The sequence below is a fragment of the Phoenix dactylifera genome, chromosome 2, assembly GCF_009389715.1.
Source record: "Phoenix dactylifera cultivar Barhee BC4 chromosome 2, palm_55x_up_171113_PBpolish2nd_filt_p, whole genome shotgun sequence".
Classification (NCBI taxonomy): Eukaryota; Viridiplantae; Streptophyta; class Magnoliopsida; order Arecales; family Arecaceae; genus Phoenix; species Phoenix dactylifera.
This window is the reverse complement of record NC_052393.1, coordinates 12,345,616-12,366,598: the sequence shown is the minus strand read 5'-3', so window position 1 is coordinate 12,366,598 and position 20,983 is coordinate 12,345,616. Positions and strand designations below refer to the sequence as shown.

At 38.5% G+C, this 20,983-nt stretch overlaps 2 protein-coding genes across 3 annotated transcripts; both read left to right on the top strand.

Annotated features, from left to right (window-relative positions):
* The first annotated feature begins 3,604 nt into the window (after positions 1 to 3,604).
* Positions 3,605 to 11,742, top strand: LOC103719457 (transcription factor bHLH155-like). Of its 2 annotated transcripts, XM_008808708.3 has the most exons (11): positions 3,605 to 4,123; positions 5,050 to 5,139; positions 5,578 to 5,686; positions 6,183 to 6,224; positions 6,618 to 6,677; positions 8,446 to 9,943; positions 10,037 to 10,284; positions 10,369 to 10,470; positions 10,593 to 10,745; positions 10,876 to 11,001; positions 11,089 to 11,742. In XM_008808708.3, the coding sequence occupies exons 1-11, from the start codon at positions 4,023 to 4,025 to the stop codon at positions 11,269 to 11,271; spliced, it is 2,712 nt and encodes a 903-aa protein (XP_008806930.2). In that variant the 5' UTR covers positions 3,605 to 4,022; the 3' UTR covers positions 11,272 to 11,742. The 2 variants fall into 2 exon arrangements, with proteins under 2 accessions (XP_008806930.2, XP_008806929.2); XM_008808707.3 differs by having other exon boundaries at positions 8,446 to 10,284.
* Positions 11,743 to 13,414: 1,672 nt separating this feature from the next.
* LOC103719458 (anaphase-promoting complex subunit 8) lies at positions 13,415 to 17,932 on the top strand. Its single transcript, XM_008808709.4, has 4 exons — positions 13,415 to 13,649; positions 13,720 to 14,116; positions 15,797 to 17,047; positions 17,237 to 17,932. Exons 1-4 carry the CDS (start codon positions 13,564 to 13,566, stop codon positions 17,324 to 17,326), a joined length of 1,824 nt encoding a protein of 607 aa, XP_008806931.3. The 5' UTR covers positions 13,415 to 13,563; the 3' UTR covers positions 17,327 to 17,932.
* The last annotated feature ends 3,051 nt before the right edge of the window (positions 17,933 to 20,983 follow it).

Here is a 20,983-nt window from a genome sequence, read left to right as displayed (position 1 = left end):
GTCATATCTCTTGGCTTTTTCAAGGGAAGTGGCCTGTACAATTGTCCTAGACATCCATAATGGGATATGATGAATGATCCCTGAGCTTTATGCTTGGGGACCTTGGATACCCTAAGCTTGGGACATTTGTGTGTGTGTGTGTGTGTGTGTGTGTGTGTGTGTGTGAGAGAGAGAGAGAGAGAGAGAGAGAGAGAGACGCTGCTGGCTCCTAAACTTTAGGTTTGTGGCCGGAGAGCGAGAGACTAGTGATTCCTAAAGTTTAGGGTTGTGGCTTTTGGATCCCCCACAGTTAAGACCACTCACGTACGCATACATTTTTGCCAAGCAGCTCATACATATATCGACTAGAGAAAAAGAGGTTGCTAGCTCGCACTAATTGCAACTCACACCAGAAAAAAACTCACAATTTACACCTAGACAAATATTATTTTATGTTTTCGTCTAGATCTAGAAAGACTTTATAGGATTATTCATTGAAACCACATGCAACGTAGAATGCGAAATCATGCAAAGGGAGAATTTGAACAGGGATGTCTGAAAGGGCTGCACCTAAAACTGAAAGGCTTTGGGTTCAGGCTGGTAGGGGGGTCCTTCTTGAACGTAGGCTTTGGCTACAAACGATCACAACTTCTTGGACTGCAGAAGAACGTCTGAATTCCAAAAGCACTAAATCATGCATGGGTCAGGGCTGAATATTAATTAGCTCACTAGGAAGCAGACACAGTAGGACGAAATAGTATAGCTCTCCATCCACCTCTATATACAGGCACTCGGTCTGTTTCCAAATTCTCCAAAAATCAAAGATATATAGGGAGTTAAATATTAAAAAGCTAGAGTCCTGTCAAAGCTGGCACTGAGAGTCATATGATGTTCATATCAATTGGGTTTTCAGCTCATTAACATCAGTACCTTTTTGGTGTGAGGTTTAGTGCCGGTAATGAATCCATGCTTGCCAGTAGAGTAGAGTTCTGTTTGGAAATAAAACGTGATTCTATCAGGCTTAAACTAGAGAAACTTTAGTCCTCCAAGTTAAATTTATATTTATCTAAAAATACCTATCTTCTGTAATATAATACTATATATATATATATATATATATATAGTAATTGGGAAGATTTTGAGGTGTTAGCATGGCCATCTTATAAGAATATATCAAATTGTAAAGCCTCGCCTTGAAGACCATCCATGTTTACTTGGCCAAAACAATATTCAATATTTGAAGTAAAATTCTCAAAACATCAATTTTTTATGTGGTTGGCCATCAATGCATGACAGTCTCAATATGCATGTAGAAAAACATATATATATATATATATATATTTTTTTTTTGATACAACGGCAATTCAGCGACTCATAGTAAACGGGCATGGGTGCACCCAGAACACCAAAAAAAAAAAAAACAAAAGTTGGCAAAGAGGGGGAGGGGGAGGCATTAAATTCTTTACCGTGGCATTGTTCGGATGCGACGAGCTAAGAAGAACATATTGTCGTGTTTCCTCCTCCTAGTTAAATTATCATGTTTATGATTGGAAGTTTACAGCTTTCATACTATACAATTGCGCATATATATACTTTATGTCTGTGAAATTGATTTAAGCTTTATCAAATATGTGAGAATCATGAAAAAAAGCACATATCAGTCATGGAGTCCTTAACTACTATAAAACAATGGACATGCATGCCAGGTTTTAATCATGTGATTTTGGTCTCTTTGTAGACAGTGGAAGGCTTCAACCAGTCATCTTCTAGAACCACAGTAATATAAACCGTATTCATTAGTGTATCATCAAATTCAAATGCCATTATGACCACCCTTGATTCCAAATCTTTCGAAATAATTTCTTTTTTAATGGAAAGCATACCATATGTTAGGGGAGATATATGAAAATGTTTTTTTCTTAATTACATGCCCCAATTCCATTTTAGGTAAAGATAAGACAGGAGATCTTGCTTGGGATCTGTCACAAAATTTCATATCTTCTCTAAGATACTGCGCAAGGTGTGCTGGCCTTCGATCTCCACGTCCTTAGTTTACTTGGTATCTTACTGCTTGGCGATCTAAAGTATCAGCTGTGGAGCAAAATGAAAGAGCCATTTACTTTTCTCTATTAACTTCTATAGAGAAGACAAAAGGATAAGAAAAAGTTCCTCAAGACGGATCCCATTCTCTGTTCTAGATCTCCACCGATGCCAGGCTTTCTCAGAGGTGTTCTATATTGCAGCATTGCGCGTCAAAGACTAACAGGCCCTTGAGGTGGTTTATTTCTTTTTAAATGTGTGTCCATTTCAATCTTAGTCTGAAATTACGTAGGAATTTTGCATTTAATATCAAGTTAACCTCATCAAATCACTAACTAAAGTTGGTATAGCTGATGGCGATTTTAGATTAAATATTTGAAAGAGAAGAATAAAAAAGTACTGCTGTAATGAGTGACAATATAACACCGGCACAACTCAAAAGCTTCATTCTCAACTAATTATTTGTTATTAGATATTTCATAATCTAGACTAATCTTATTGCCATATGTTTTATTAGAGTGATACTTTTTTTAAGAAAAATTGAGTTATGTTGGTGCTAAACTACCCACAAAGCTAATAGCTTCATTATATACTTGTCTTTTTTCAATAATTTGTGCCTCATGTTGCACAAATTAACATTTCTTTGTTTCACGTGAAATCCTTATGAAATTAGTAGTAAATAATAAGTGATCTACTTTCACCAAATTTAATTATATCATGTTTCTCTCTAAACTCGCTTGGTTTGGCTGGGTTCCTGACAAAAATGAAAGTAAAAAATGTATCAAGCAACGAACAAATGAAATGAAAAGAAAAAAAAGAAACTTTTACTGTTCAGTGCAGCTAAAAAAAAACTATATAAAAGGTCAACAAAAAAAATGTTTATCAGACATAATTATGTTAAACTACTTCTTTAATTATTCATTATTATCTTAAGCTACATAAAATAAAAATTTATTTTTATTTCATCTCTTTATTTTTTAATTATCAAATAATAGAAAAATTGGATTCTGCCATCTTCTTCTAATTATTCTCTTATAATTTTTTTTTTATCATCTTCTCAGCAACCAAAATCGAGATTTACTTCTTACACATTATTAAATGTTGGCATATAAATAATATATATGGGTATATAAATAGAGAGAGTGAGACTTGGCTATACTCGAATGAATCTCTACTCAAATTCGATCAGATATATATAGAATAATTTGATTCTACATTAATGATCAAAATTGCTGAATATCATCTATTATCTCTAATTTTTTTTATATCAAATTATATAATTTAAAAAAATTTAATTTATACATCAAATAATTTGATATAGATTAGGAGTGTCTAAATTATATAATTTTGGTACGTAAGCAGTGAAAAAAGCCCCCCCTCTCTCTCTGTGTGTGTGTGTGTGTGTGTGTGTGTGTGTGTGTGTGTGTGTGTAACCAAAAGCGAACCCTGCTTGAGCTACCGCCTACTCCCGGTCATCAACCTGCAGCGCCGGGAGAGATTCTTGTCCGAGAAATTGTATTCACTCATTTACCCTCCACCTTAATAACCGAAGATCCCATTATCTCTCTCTCTCTCTCTCAATTATTATGAAATCTCTATTTAAACGAAAAATAGGTAGCCCAAAAAAACTGCCCCTCGCCGCTCCCCGGGAAACCGCTCTCCGGCTGGAGACCCCGACCGCGCGAAAAAATCGCCGATCTTTCCACCTCGCCGTAGTTCTTTTCGCGCCCCCTATACATAACTACCAACCTCTCCCTCCCTCGGCCCGGTCTCTCGTAACGGGAAAACACCATTGTGTCCGAACCCGGTCCGCCGGCAGCTACAGATCGCCCACCGTGGGAGCTGGCGGGGTAGAGTCCTCGGCAAGGGGCTAGGGTTTCTCTCCTCCTCCTCCTCCTTCTCTTCCTCCTCCTACTCCTCCTCCTCCTCCTCTTCCTCTCTCTCTAGTGTTTGCTCTGGTCTCTCCTCTGACGCTGCCTCGAGATTCGTGTGCGGAGGGAGTGATGGCGCTGGCGCCGCAGCCGAGAGGGGTGCTCGGCGGGCTGTGCACCGGGGGAGTGTGGTCGTACGGGGTTCTCTGGCGCGTGGATCGCTGCGATCCCCGGTAACGGTCGGCCTTGATCTGCTTGTTTGTTTGTCTTTATTCGTTGATTTTTATGCACGGCGTTTTCTTGGAAGGATTTGTTTTTTTTTTTCTTTGAGTTTTTTTTGTTTTGGGAATCTTTTGGACTCTTGTGTTTCCTCTGTGATGTGGGCTTTCATGGATTTGTTTTTTAGTTGAGTTTTTATGTCTTTATGCTCCTCTTTGTTCGCTGTTTTTTTTTTCCTTCCCTTTTAGTTCAATTTTAAAGCATGGTATAAATTTGATGGTAAGTAGTTCGGAAGTAAAAATTTCTCCTTTTTAACGTCCTAGTATCTATTTTTTCTTATTTATTTTTATATTAATACTTTTTTTTTTACGTTAGTGAGTGTGATGGTTTTGCGATCGATGGTTATAGGAGGATATTCTTTATTCCATGGATATATGAAGGGTTCTAGCAAATAACGGGTGCCCTTTCTTAGACAATATGTTGAGGTCCGAGTAGAACTTTTATTGAATCACTTTTCTCTTTTACTACAATCGAAAAATTTTAATTTTGATAACTTTGTTTCCCTCCTTCCCTTTTTTGGTACACTTTTTTTTTTGAAACGTAGCCATTTTTCTCATAAAAATGCTATTTTAATGCAAAGTGAAGTATACCATAATGCTCTAATGCCATCAATTCCATCAGGTTTTGCCTCTTTAAAACATGGGTTGTTGAATTGATGAAGGATGCTACTCTAATGACTTATTATGAGTGCTGATTTATATATTAATATCCTAAATTTGAGCATCAGTTCCTCAATTTCATAGCTGAGGATGGAATTCTGTTTGCCTGATCTCCTTGAAATTTTCTGATCCAGTGGGCTAGAGAATGCCACGATGGATTTAATTTGTATCGTAGTACTGAGATAATCACTTTGACTAATATTGGGACTTCTTGGTACCAGGTTGCTGATGGTGGAGGATTGCTACTTTGAAGAGCGGGTTCAAGGAGTGCTTGACAAGATACTTAATCAGGTCCACATGGTTGGAGAAGGGTAAGATCAGCATAGTTTGGTGGCTTATTGTATATGTTAGGCTTTTCTCAGGCCTAAAATTGTTTTGAGTGTCTTTGATAATTCTACTTACTCTTTTCAAATCGAATTTGTGGATCTTTAACTGGTAAAAAATTGAACTAATGTGCAGGATGAACACATAATTTTATCATTTATCTGCAGTATGCAGTGAACTTTCTGAGACAAACCGTAGTTTATTTTGCAGCTGATATATAGGCAAACTTTCTTTTCTTGTAGTTTATTGAATTTTTGGCCTGAGTGCCTCTTTCTGGTCATGCTTGTTTATATTTTATCTAATTATGGAGATATTTTGTTTGTTTATGAATCTAGCTTTGAGAATGTGTCCAAGTTCTTTTTTTTTAAAATAATAATTAAGTGGCTGCTTTTTATTTGAAAGGCTAAGTTGTCTTTTTTGATCAGAATCATTGGAGGGGCAGTTATAAGTGGGAAGCATCAGTGGATCTATTCTGATATTTATGGTATAGATTTGAGCCCGACCAACTCTACTGACAATCCAGACGTATTTCAGGTACAGTTAGACGTGTCTTCTTTTTCTCCAGCAGCATACAATGAACCTTTGAGAAGATTATTACACTTTGCTTTTGTCCAGCCTTTAAGATATCTCTGTTGATGGCAGCTTTTGAAAAAAAATCGAGTGAGACAATGCATACAGTTACATAAATAAATTTCTAATATATTAAATAAATATCATTTTCTTGGTAGTCTTAATTTATTTTGAAGTTTCCATTATATTAAGAAAAAGATTTTCAAACAAACAAAAAAGATGATTTGTGTGACTGTAAATATATAGCTTTTTTAGACTTAATGCTAATTTTGTAATGTATATCCTTGTGCTACTTTATTAGTTATCACTGGTTGTCTAAATGAACTTTTCTAGTACCTTTTTCATAATATTCTATCATTCCTTCTTGCTTTGCTACATTATTGGAGCTTGTTAAATGTCTCATAACGGTCTGTGCACATTATACTGCATTTAGTTATCTGACTAAAGTTGTCTTTTTCAGAGTAATGCGGAGTGGCAACATCAGTTTACTGCTGGAATTAAGGTTTGTGTTATTTATGTACTCTTTTGTCCTTGCCCAGGCACATGCATGCATACAGCCTTGTTTTTTAATATTGACTTGTCAAATTTGAATAAAGATTATGAGCTTTAAACAAGGTACGCCGTCTCCGTACCGGACCCCGTACCAGTGTCATCCTGTCACTGTGTAGTTATGCCTGGTATAGAGGCCGGTTCGGTGTACTGAATGTTGGTATGCCCTCCATACAATGTACTGGTATGATTACGGTATGCTCCATACATCCTAGTTCGATGTAGTATGGCATACCATGGCTCTAAAGATTATGAGATCCAAATTCCTTATCAATACACTTGCCAAATAAATCTTTGATGCCAAGCCGCATAATTTTGCCACTGAAAATAACTCTCCATCTTGCAGACTATTGTCATCATTTCTCTGCCATCACTAGGTGTGGCTCAGTTTGGTTCCCCTGAGAAGGTTAGTAATTGAAACTCCTATATACTGGCAATGTTGCCTTTGTACAGTGTAGACTGCCAATTACTTAGTCTCAAAACTTAACATTTGTTATCATAATCAGGTTAAAAGAGTAGTTATCTTAATCATGTTGTCTTGCTTGAAAAAAGTTAAACAGGTTCGGGGTGCATTAATGCAGACAGAATCATTACTCCTTGATTCACTGATTTGCACTTCTCACCATACATGGTGTAATGAATGGTCACCTTTTATCGAACAAAGAAAAGAAAAAAAACACCTATCATATTATGCAATTCATATCTATATTCAGTCCATAGATATTCTGCTTAGAATGGCACAACTTCTTTGACTCTTGCCCCTGCATGCACACCTACCCACCTCCCAACCATCAGACTCCCCTCTTCAATTAAACAATAATGATCATTCATTTATTCTATTAGCATGACCTAGCTTTAGCAGACTTGTTACATTAATTGTTTATTCATTTTATGCCCCCTAGACTATGAGTCCATAAACTTGAAACAAATTGGAAAATTTTAACAATCTTAGATAATTTCTGAAAGGACTGTTTGCTCTCTTGCACCTGAATCAACTTGTGGAGCCTTTTATTTCTTTGGGTCAACTGCAAGTCAAGGTTCCAGTTAACTTATTACCTGGTTTACTTAAGTTATGTAGACAATGAATTACACAAGGTGTTTAAAGCACTGCACTGAACACCTGAATATGATGTGACATGGGGGTAGCATGACTTATTGTTTCAAAGCTAGAGTGCCCTAAAGACAGTAGTGTGCCGAACAGGTGGCATAAAAATATATAGTGTCGCATCTGAGAACCCACAAGTTCCAAACTTTCAGTCTCGAATAATGTTACTCAGAGGACATGAAATTTACCTTACATAATATAACTACTGAATACTTCTGTAACATGGAACAACTTTTCATATAAAATTTAAGCTTTAGCTTTTAATAATTTTTCTTGCCTTTGAGAATTGAAAATTGATATGAAATAAAGGGCATCTTGTCCTTATATGTCAATGATGAACTTAAATGAAGAGCTAAGAATTAAGTGGCAGATTAGTATAGGATGGGACAAGAGTTTTCTTTGATTGATGACCCTACACAGGAAGAACTGGTGACTTGAATCTTTGCCTATTTTCTGTATCTTCAATTATAGGACATCCATAGCAGCATGCTCAAATCTTGAAAACAATGCAGATTTTGAACATATGGTGATAATGTACATGGATCTTGGTTCAGTTTGTGGTCCAGTTTCTTACCAGTTGCAAATTTGCATGTATTGAGATCAGAGTTTTCATGGATAAATGCCTAGCATCAAATCCCATCACCCTTTCCTCATTTTAGGAAAATGTGTTACATGAGTTTCTACAGGGTCATTCCTCTTGAAAAACTATCTTAATCCGCAGGATTGCAGCCTCCTTTATCGGAATTACCTGCTTGCCTTTCCTTTATTAAAGCGTGCTGGATGATTGTCATGCATGGGCTTAAGATGGTCTTGTCTTCAACTCAAATAGCTGTTTAGAAGCTAATTGATTACAGCCATGAAGAAATCGTAATAAACTGATAAACATTGTTGATGAATCAAATTATTTGGTATTAATCAATGAATGTTTTTTTTTATCTTGCATTCATTTAAACATGCTACGAAAAATTGAATTACTTGAGCTATTGCCATATCTGACCACAATGTGTCCATATTTCATCTATGTGTATGTACTATGTAGAACTTACTATTCACTCATTTTTTCCGCCAGATTCCAGAAAATTTGGAGTTTGTAAATCAAGTTAAGCATTCATTGGAGCAGGTGGAAAACATAGTGGGCCTTCTTCCACATGGAGTAGCCCATAAAGCTTTGACAACTCATGATGAGAATGCAGCATCTGCCTCTGCAAATTCTTCAGGAACTGCTTGCAATTGTTATGACAACACCAATTCCTTGCATGGAGACATAAGAGAAAAGTGTATGACAAACACGGAACCTCTGAGAGGACCTGTGCAGTTTCCAAGTATTTTCTCTCAGGGATCTTTCCATGGCTTCACATCTCATAGTGGGAGCATGAATCCTATAGTATCCATGCTAGGAGTTGCCGTTTCTGAAAGTTCCTGCGACCGATTTCAGAAAATACCCTCTGTCAGCAGGAATTCCTCATTTCACCGTGCAAACCAATATCCTGCAGCCAGTGCTGAAGCTCAAGTACTACTGTACCCTAACATACAGTTTCAGTCTGATTCTTATTTTCCCAACGATTCAGTTGCTACCAACTTGAATGCATATACCTGGGCCAAGGGAATTGCAGATCTTGCAGTGGAGCAGAGACTGTTATCTGGGATGGGGATGCAGGGGTTTTCTAGCTTGTTTCCTACTAGTTCATATCTTTCCGTTCCTCAGGTGAATGCACTTCGTCAAGTTTATGGAGACTCCTCTTCATCTTGTAGCACATATAGATCGTGTGATACAGTGCCTGGGTCAAGATCTTCTGAGATAAGCAAAACTTGCACTAATGGTGCAGAGAAGTTGCTAGAACTCCGACATTCATCTTTGTCATCTTTGACAGTGGGTGGTCTATCCGGTGCCAAATCCTTTTGCCCGGAACTTGCAGATACTTTTGTCACTTTACAAGACATGACAACTGAAAATTCTCCATTGCTTCATTCAGAGAATGATTCCTTAAATGATCTAAATCATCTGAATGATCAACCCCCAGAGCGGGCCTCTGACCGGTCTGTCAAAATGAATGAAACTCCGCTAGGTGCCAGTTCTGTATCAGCTTGTTTGGCTGAACTTGATGGGAGTGGCTGCACTCCAGTGACTGGATTACAAATTATGCCAGTTAAGAACTCCACTGCAGCACAATTGAACTCTATGGGCACAGGAAATGGTGGGAAAGAGAGCTCTTCAATTACACCCACTCAACCTCTTTCCCATAATGACCTGTTTGACGGAATGGAATTGGATCTGAGCCCAAGCATTCTTGTGCAGGAATGCTGGGATGACATAATAATGCCAGTAGGCAGTGGCAGTTGTTCAAACTTGAGTGCTAATGTCTCAGAATGCATATCAGAGTTGGACATGGGCTCCACGGCAGGTGCTGAAAAAGGACTGTTCTCAGACTCTGGTCTTGAACAATTATTGGATGCCATAGTTGGTGAGAGTGGTAATAAAGCTTCTACTCATAATTCTGCGGCTATTAATGTCGATCCTATTGCCAGTCTTGATTCAAAGCATAAGTTTTCTACAAGTACTAGAGTAGGTGGGCCTTCACTGTACACAAATCAGGTTGCGCTGGCAGGTCTTCCTTCCACAGGTACTATATCTGATGTGCTGTTACCTCATTGTAACTCAGAGAAGATCATGCATGGATCACCAAAAGAGCCACTTTCAAAATCCCGCGTCAGTTCGTGGATTGATGACAGTTGCAGTATGAATGCTGGGAGTGCTATGATCAATCAGCCAAAGAAGCCTGAAGAAGCTGTCAAGGTTGTCAAGAAAAGGGCACGACCTGGGGAAAGCACACGGCCAAGGCCAAAAGATCGCCAGCAAATACAAGACCGTGTGAAGGAGCTACGAGAGATCGTGCCAAATGGTGCAAAGGTATTCATCCAAACTTCTGCTTCAGATGCTTGCTCTGGCTATTACTGCATGCTGTGTTTACCTTGTTTTAATTGAATGTAACAGTGTAGCATTGATGCTTTGTTGGACCGCACCATAAAACACATGCTCTTTTTGCAAAGCGTAACGAAATATGCAGACAAAATCAAGCAAGCTGATGAGCCAAAGGTACATACATCACTTTTTAGTCGTCAGTTTTTACTTTTGTCCTTCAGACATGCTTCTTGACAAGCATTGGATCAATATTGATTTGCTTTCGATTTTCTTTCCTTTTATGTGAATATATATAGATGATCGGTGAGGAGAGTGGCGTCGTTTTAAAAGACAATTCAAATGGTGGCAGTAGTGGTGGTGCGACCTGGGCATATGAAGTTGCAGGACAAACCATGGTCTGCCCAATAATAGTCGAGGACCTCACCCCCCCTGGTCAGATGCTAGTTGAGGTAAAATACAGCCTTTTTTTTATTTTAATGCTGTAGATAGATTCATATGAAGAGAATGAATGGTGCAAATTTAAGATGCACCATTCTTTTTATCATCCGATTTAAGATGCCCCATTCATTCTCTTCGCAGATGCTTTGCGAAGAACGTGGGTTCTTTCTTGAGATAGCAGACATCATTCGTGGATTTGGGTTGACTATCTTGAAAGGAGTGATGGAAATTCATGACAGTAAGATCTGGGCACGTTTTTTAGTTGAGGTAGGGATGCAAAAAAGAGAACTTTCTGCTAAAATGCTTAGATCATTTTATCTGTTTCTTAGATAGATCGCTTTGATTTCATTGCAGGCTAACAGAGGTGTGACCAGGATGGATATATTTCTCTCCCTTGTTCAACTTTTGCAACAAACTAGCAGTGCTCGGTCTAGCGACCAGCCGGCTAAGGTTATTGACAAAGGGGCTCCCACATTCACTAATTATCAGCAATCTCCGGTGTCAATTCCCATTAGTCTGGAAGACAGATTGCACTGATCTAAGCATGGTATCATCTCAAGAAATGCCTTGGTAGGTCATGTGTTCCAATTGATGGCATTCTAGACTCAAGGAATCGATGTCCACCGAGACAGTAAATGGAGGTGTCTGGTCGTGCATTGCAGATGAACATGTCCATTCCTGGATAAGAATGCGACCTGCAGCAGCGACAGTGGGAGATGGAATAGAGCTTGCCATATATTTGAGAAGTACATCATCAGAGGAACGGTCAGTCTGCTTTGGATGTATAGTTTCCCTACAGAATGAAATAATCAGAAGAATCCGTGCAGGGAAACATGAGTTCAAGGCAAGAGGAATTGGCTCTGGTGCATAAGCTTGGCCAGGGGAATGTGTTTATAATTGTCTTTTAACCATGTAGAGCTGTTGATATTTGGACGTTTTGGTTCTCTGTCTAACCTGTTTATATGGAATCGATGCTTTTGACCTGATCACTGGTTCAACCTGTCTTCATTTATCGATCTCTTTCTATTTAAAGATTTTCTTAGGCAAGGCAGCAGGAAATTATATTCAGTGCTCTGATGTTATTGATGGCAATAATGTACCAAAGCCAATTTTGCTATTCCAATTTGAGGGGGAAAAACATTTTTCAATCTAGAATTCTAGATACATGTTTTGAGATGGCCGTATTTTGTGAATGAACAAGGATCTTAAGAGTGAGATGAGCACGACCAGAGTTTCCTCCCCCATCCTCTGAGGTGGCGTCGTATCATTCCTCAACTCATGTGGTCGCATTGATCTTGGCTACGAGGGCCCTCTTTTACATCGTTTAACAATCACTATGGCAATGCAAGAGTGCGAGAGAGGCTAGATAGGGTTCTGGCTACAGGTGGACTGGATGGAGACGAATCCGAAATCTAAATTGTCTCATATACATAGATTTGCTTCTGACCACTGTCCTAAACTACTAACATCTTCAACCGAGTTCTCTAGGAAGCCTACTTTTAGGCTTGAGAAGTTTTGGCTTTCTTATGAAGGAATAACCGAGGTGGTCAGATGTACATGGAAATACAGAGAGAACCATTCACCTGGTGTAAGGGTCTCTATACTTCTCAAACTAATCAGGAATGCCCTTAGAAAATGGAACAATGAAAAAGTTGGAAACATTTTCAGAAAGCATCTGAACTAGAAGGTGAAATTTTCCTACTCCATACGCTCTAGGAGGATAAATGAGAACCAAGCCACTTAGAACAAAGATTCTCAATTTTGAAGGCCTCAATCATTTTTCTACATGATACCACAAAAGATGGATGATGAACAATTTCTCGAGCGCGGTAACAAAGAATGCTGGAAGGCTAACCTTTTCAAGACCCATTCAACAGGTTAGTAGCTCTTCAAACTCAACTCTGCCTTCAGAAAGCAATCTGATTTTTTTTTTTTTTTAAAGAACAACATTTTTAGAAGTTTAGACCTTGTAAATCTTAATCCTATTCCAAAACGGAAAATAATCAACTCTCTTTTCCAACTTTTCAATACCCATAATAACCCTATCCTATTAAAATATTGAAACTATGATAGACTACTTAGGCAAATAGATCCAACAGTTCTGGTTCATAGAAAGAGGAATCCGCATGCAACTTAAAAGCTTATCTAAGTTAAGAATGCAATGTAACAAACAAGTGTATATAATTTTATCAACTATATATATTAATGTCTAATTCATGCTTACATTTTCTTAAAACTTATCCAATATGCGAGCGATAACTCTAGCAACCTCATCTATTTGCAGGTGCATCATTACCCTAGCACCAAAATCATTAACTTACGGAAAAGCCAAGAAAATAACCACATTGATGGAAAAAATCAAAACAACCTTTCAATTTTACACGCTCTATGTTTAAATTTCATGGATACCGACACGAAATAGAATATAATCGTAAACTTATAAGCTATTGATCTTTCAATGTAGCCCAACTATAGTTAATTCAAATTCAATACGAAAACACAAAAAGTAAGGACATAGCCACATGTTAGAACAATTCTATAAGAATATCTATAAGTTATCATATTTCATATCACAGCTGGTGGAAAAGGATGTAAATCTGGTCATATTATTTTGTTTTATTTTTTTCATTTTACATGTGTATAATTGTGTATTTCACAAATGCACACAGTCTCAATGATGGGCGAAGGCCCAAATGGCTCTCTTGCCCTTTGTTCCCCTTCACAGTTTCTAAGCGGCCAGCTCATACCATACTATATGTAGCCAAACCATCATTTCAATTTTAGCTTTTGCCGCTCTCTCCCCAGAAACCCAAACCCTCCGCCGAAGAGATGGCATCAAGAGAGACCTGTCGCTGCGAGCTCCGCGCCGCGATCCGCCAGCTCGGCGATCGCTGCCTCTACTCCGCGGCGAAATGGTATTTTGCTCTCTCTATACCCCCGCCTCTCTCTTCGTCTCCCTTCGCCTCACCTTATTCTCCTCCGCAGGGCAGCAGAACTCCTCGTCGGCATCGAGCCCGACGCCCTGCCCTCTTCCTCCTCCTCCGCCGCCTCCGCCTCCGTCTCCTCACGCGCCACCCCGTCCACCTCCAGCGCCTCCCGCCTTCTCCTCCCCCACCACCGCGACGGATCCAGCTTCCGCCGGCGGCTCCGTGCCGGCGGCGCCCCGGACGTCACCGCCACGCCCATCGCCGGCGTCTCCTACGTCAGCACCCCCATTCCGGACGACGATGGGATCGATGGCGTCGGCGGTGGCCCGGCCGGGGACTGCTACCTCCTCGCCAAGTCCTACTTCGACTGCCGCGAGTACCGGCGGGCTGCACACGCCCTCAGAGGTCAGACGGGGCGGAAGCATGTCTTCCTCCGGTGCTACGCTCTCTATATGGTAACGGTGCTCGTAGATGCCCTTCTTATTACTAGTTTAGTTTATTTCCCTTCTATTTGCAGTTCTTCTTGGATGGCTTTATCGTCTATTCCGAGTGCTGTTCGACGAAATGCATCTGTTAAAAGGATTAGCGTGTGCAAAAAAAAAATTTAATAACACTATTTCTAATAGTTGATGAGAAATTATTATAATTGGTACTCGTTCTTGTTATGATGATCTGTAGTTACTATTTATTGAAGAGCATAGGAACTGTGCCTTCAAATGCCTTCTGGGTGATACAAACAGCAGACTGATTTAGTTCATTTCGGCAAGGTTGGGCCGTCGTGTGAAGCATATTAGATCTATGATCTTAAGATGTGTGTATAACTCTATGCATGGTGATTACTTTCCCATTCATTGGTTGTGGTTCAACTTCTGTTTTTCTCATTTCTTCGCATACTCATCACTGGTAATTTAACCGTAGACTAGGGCAGAGTGCCTTTTCATGTATTCTGGTGATCGAACAATTTGCATTTTGAAGGTCTGGTGCACATATTAGATTGATCACTTACAAGGAATTCCATAAGCAAGATATAGATGAATCCAGATACTTGCTAAATAATAATTAGGTTATTGTACTCTATTGTTTTAATCACAAAGAATTGATGATTAATTTTTTTATGAAATTACTATGAAGATTTTGGTCCAAATGATTTAGGAACCATAAGAATGCTCAGTGCTGCTGGAACCTACAAGCATTTATTGTTTGAGACTCACGATATCCTTTTTCTTTGAGGCACTCTTTATCATCGATCTCTTTTTGCCTCAACAGTCTCTGGCTGAAAATACTTCTAAGTTCAGCTTTGAGCCAGCCACCTTGTACACATTTGGCGTGCATAATAGATGCATCAAACTTTCTTCTTTCTTAAAGGTTTCTTTGTTAAATAATTGTATTTGACAATCTTATTGAGCATCTAAGTTTTAGTGCATGGAATATTCACTTTCTTTAGGGGACATCCCTACATTTCTTGCTCTTCTTTCTAGACATCCCTTTTGTTCATACTTTGTGTTTTCAAGATTTCTTTCCTTCTCCACCACTTAGGTTTCATCTTAGCATATTTTCAGTAGATCAACATGTATATAGTTCATGCTGCCAATGCTTGGCACACATTGGCACAGCAGGCGTGCCCAGCATCGGCTTGCAGACAGAACCATGCTAGTGCCTTGTGATTGTAAGGCATTGACACAGTATGCATCATGCCATACAAACCATTCAGACTGGCACTTTAATCTATATTTGGATATCACATGTCCAGAGTCCTTTATTTCCAAATGAATAAATGTAGTTTCTAGCAACTAAACTGGACCTGAGGGTTATGTGTAGTTTTGGTACATTATGATGAGCATAATACTTAGTTTGAAGCTTGACTCTGCATTTACTTAGTGAGCATTGAGTTACAATTATCTGATAGTTTCAATTAGATTGATTATGTCCAACAGGTAAGGCCTTTTGGTTCTTAAAAATTGTTCTAAGATGCAGGATTATAGTTATCAGCAGAATCCTTTTACCAGCTTCTTTCAGGTCTTTCGGTTTATAAAGTAATTGCATTATTTTTTCATTTTCATTTGAATGCTGAATGATCCAAATCTCCCCCCCCCCCCCCCTAATTTTGATTTTGAATTTCTCTCTCTAAAATATAGGCGGGAGAAAAGCGAAAAGAAGAAGAGATGATAGAACTTGAGGGGTCCTTAGGCAAGTGCGATGCTGTGAACAGCGAATTGACTTCTTTAGAGAGAGAGTTATCCAAACTCCGCAGAACTGGTGCCATTGATTCCTTTGGTCTGTACTTGTATGGCATCATACTGAGAGATAAGGGTTGTGAGAACCTTGCTATTACCGTGCTTGTTGAATCTGTAAACAGCTACCCTTGGAACTGGAGTGCTTGGTCAGAACTTCAGTCTCTATGCACTACAACTGAAATTCTAAACAACCTAAATCTCAAAAATCACTGGATGAAAGATTTCTTTCTTGCTAGTGCATATCAAGAACTCAAGATGCATGAAGAAGCTTTGAAAAGATATGAATGTTTGATCGGTATTTTCCGGTTCAGCGATTACATCCAGGCTCAAATTGCAACAGCTCACTATAATTTGAGGGAGCTCGATGAAGCTGAAGTGATCTTTGAAGAGCTCCTGAGGACTGACCCATATCGTGTGGATTCCATGGACGTTTACTCAAATTTACTTTATGCAAAAGAATGTTTCTCTGCTCTCAGTTTCCTTGCCCACAGGGTATTTTTGACTGACAAATATCGACCTGAGTCATGTTGCATTATTGCAAATTACTACAGTTTAAAAGGCCAGCATGAGAAATCTGTTTTGTACTTTAGAAGGGCACTTAAACTTAACAGAAAATACCTCTCAGCTTGGACTCTGATGGGTCATGAGTATGTCGAGATGAAAAATACCCCTGCTGCAATTGATGCCTATAGGAGGGCCGTTGATATAAATCCTCGGGACTACCGTGCCTGGTATGGTTTGGGGCAGACATATGAGATGATGAGCATGCCCTTCTATGCTCTTTATTATTTCCGGAAATCATCTTACTTGCAGCCTAATGATGCCCGGCTTTGGATTGCTATGGCTCAGTGCTATGAAAGTGCACCACTTCAAATGCATGAGGATGCAATTAAGTGTTACACTAGGGCTGCAAACAGTAATGACAGGGAAGGGATAGCGCTACATCAGCTTGCAAAGCTGCACAGTGTTCTTGGGCATTCTGAACGGGCTGCATTTTACTACAAGAAAGATTTGGAGAGGATGGAAGCTGAAGAGAGGCAGGGGCCAAATATGATTGAAGCTCTACTTTTCCTTGCTAGACACTACAAAGCCGAGAAAAGATTCGAGGAAGCAGAGATCTATTGCACAAGGCTCTTGGATTATACTGGTCCTGTAAGTGGTCTCATCTTTAAGGGGAACTCTTACAAGATTTTATTTTTTATGTTCTTCCCAAGGAATTTGTTCATCTAAGAAAAATGAAGATAGTTTGCTTCCCTTATTTTAATAATTTGGCATTTTTTTCCTTTCACAGTTGCATCTCCTAGTCATAGTTTTCTTGTTTGGACCTACTCAATTTTGCAGGAAAGGGATACAGCAAGAAGTCTTCTTCAAGGACTGAAATCAGCTCAGCCTGGTTTTCCTTCAATGGATATTGAGCATTTTACTTCTTGAAAGTTCCAATTCGTGGATCTTTGAGAAATTGTGACAATGTGTCAGAAGAGAAGAGAATATCAATTAGGTAGTTTCATCATTACATGATATTCTGTTTTCCACAATCACTCATTGAAGAAGAAAAGCTATGACAAGCAAATTGAATCAGAAAGCAACACCTGAAGTAGTCATGCTCAGCACTAACGAAGTTATTAAAATGAGTTTCCAGAGATATTCCCACCTGATAAGCTTGAGGCCTAGATATCTGTACTGTAGGATTTGCTCTTAGTACTGCATTGTTAATGTCATCGAATTAAGCCTTGCCAAGCGGCTCCAAATGGCTGGAGATGTTATTTGCAGACGTGTTATGCTTTCATGAAGTTGCTGAAGCTTTGTAACAAGAAGCACCAATCGCCTGCATGGTGCCAGAACGAGCGTCAAAGGAATGATGCAGATGCCCAATTCCAATATCAGCATTGCAAAGACTCTTTCTGCTGGTTAGAGTGCCTGCAGGTGCATGTTTCTTGCTACCATTCCTTGTATTCAGCTTCGTGGTCCTCTTGTAATGATGAACCGGATTAATAATTTATCCAGACCTTTTATGCCCATCCATCATTTTCTTACCTCTTACTGTTGCTAGTAACCTTCTAATTCCTACTCATCTACTTCACTTCTAGTTTATGAGCTCTTATGAATCTTAATCATTGGATCCTCGATGAGGATATGTTGAAGTTTTTGTTATCGAAAGTAGGTTTTACTGGCTGGACCAATGGAGAGCAGGCTCTGTTCTCATATTTTACAGTTTGTGTTCTCATTGGTAAATCATCTCCATGGTGAACGTATAATTCTGAACTGTGAAGCGGTTTGTATCAACTAGGTGGCGATCATCAAATAGTAAATTCTGTTAGAATGTCCTGTGTCTGGTACCGATAATTGCTTTCAGTGTGAGTGATGTATTTGGCTGCCTACAAGAATCACATCATCTAGTGTTTGGAAGTTTCAGCTGATAGTCATTTCTGAGCTTCCTCGTGTCCTTTGGTCGCTGTGCATGAGAGCTATGCTCACTGGTGACGCCTAGGATCCATAAACGTGTTGTTGTCAGGCTTGTCGCTGTAGCATGCTTAAGAGTTGAGCCCAGTGAATACTGTGGAAGGTTTGTGAGGTCCTGATCTAAAGCCTCCCTGAGCTGAACTTTGAAGTGGCCTGAAGCCTGAACCTCAGAGTTGCACATGGAGAAATGAGCCTCAGACCATCATCTTCTGTGCATGTCAAGCAAGATTTGTAACTTTTGTTGTTAAAAAGAAAAATCAAGAGCTGCTCCTTTTGGGTATTTACATTTATATTTCTATTCAAAGGGCATGCAGGCACAATGGCAGTGGCCCTGCCCCAAAAAATACCCCTAACCCTCCAAATCTAAAGCAGGATTCGATTTGCAGTCATGTGGTAAAACTACCACATACTTCACAGGTGTTGTGAGCTGGTACCTTGAATTGATCATGTTCAATTTGGTACTTCTAGAATCATGCAAATCACGCCATGTTCGAAACTCCAGGACCACTGTTTGTTTACGTAAAACCAAACCAAACACCAGCTTCCTACCAAAAAAAAAAGAAAAGAAGAAACAAACAAGCACTAGCTGAGTTGTGTCGAATACCCAAAACTGTTTGATCATCTTATGCACACAAGGGTTGAACAGGCCTTGATGAAAGTTTGCTTTAGTTTCAACTCAAGACAAACGAGCAAGGTAGGGTTAACTCTACTATATGAAACTTTACTTGTTACTTCACTATTCAGTAATAGTCATCGATGGTTCTAAAAGGTTTTCAGAATTCAGAATGTTAAATTAAAGGCTGCACCGAAATCCTTGAATTGAATTAGTTTTGGCCATGGTTTGTTATCGTATGTAAGATGATCGCTGCAGTTTTTAACCTACTTGAGGGTAGGAAGTTGGCAAACCTAATAACTAATTTATAGAGAATCTTATTTTCCTTAAACCCAGTGGCCAAACAGCTTTAGTACAGTGCTTGGTTAGAATACCAAGCATCATCCATAATCCGATCCAAAATGCGAGAAAATTCACAAAATCTAAAAACTTCGGAGTGCATAAACTTCGTAACTGGATTCAATTAACCTATAAAAGCTGTTAAAATCATGTATGATGCAGTTTGGCCCTTTGAAGTTGCTGGTCTGCCCTCTGAGGGCCCTTTGTTCCTTCTTCTTTTTCTTTTATCTCAATGAATTTAGTTGGTTTCCCCTCTCTTTTTCTAGAACAATGAAAATTTAATGAACTTTTTTTTTTCTCCACCATAAGGTTCCATGATTTTGGAGAAATTATGACCAATGCCATGAGAAATTGAAATGACTCAGACATCTCTGTTAATATGAACTGTCACCTAAAGACATAGCGAGAAAGAAATATTTTCACAATCAAGATTCTCACTAATTTGTAAATATACATATTATAGAATACTTTTCCATTTCTGTTACTAGTTGAGTTGGTAAAATATTTTGTGTTTTATATAAGAGACCTGAATTTATTAATCCAGCACTCGCTACAATTTATAGTTTCCTGGTATGTTTGTGTGGGAGAGAAAATGGCATTTCTTTTTTGAGATTAAGAGAAAGACATTTCTCTTCTATAGGAAAATGAGACTTGGATTTAACCCCATCCTCAATAAAACCTACAAAGAGGATTTATGTTGGAACACTGACAGGCATAATCACAAGCATGAAGTGCTTGGTCTCGATTCCCTAAATCAGTTCTTTTAAGACTCATTCTTTGAGGTAGCATTTGGTGACCCAAATAGGATCACCAAAATGATCTTATATTAATGATGATCTTTATACTGAGGTAATCTGATTCTTGATGATCTAATATCACCGTGTTTGGTATGTTACATTTCAATGATTAAAGGTTTCTAGATATCCATAAGTAACCTATTTGATATTCTATAAGAATCTAAGATCATTGACTATATAATACCAAAACTATCCTTAATATATTACGTAATATTTATTTTGATTAAAAAATAAGCAAATAGAAATAATATATTAAACAATTTTATTGTATAAATATAAAGTGCAATAATATATTTCTATTATAATTTTAAATTATCATTGAATAGTAATATGACATTAATATGATTAATAATATATTATAACTTCAATATATAATATCAATATAATATAATATAATATACTCACTGTATATTCATATACCAATTTTTTTGATAGATTGAGGGATATTTTTGCCTCCAAATTTTAGATCACTGCCCTAGGATGATCTTAGATACTTGAGCTCAAGTATAGGTATTCCATCACCAGATTAGGCAGTGAATTGAAGAGTGAGGGTGATTTGAGATTACTGTCATATAGGATCACCGTGGTGCAAGCAAAGTAGTGATCTCGTCACCTCCACCCCCATCACTTTTGATTTTTGGATTATGAACCTATACCAAATGTTCTTTTGCATTAAGACTTTCTCGGTAAATTTCTAATGTCTATCCATATTTTGCATAACATAATTTATGCTTCAAGGCTCAATTTACCCCTTTATGATTGAAGTCTAATTTTCTCATACCAAACTAAGCTATTGGCCCATAAAAAACAGAGAGGGCTAGATGATAAACAGTCAAAAAATATATTTTATTAAACACGGGTAAGAAAAAAAAAAGGATT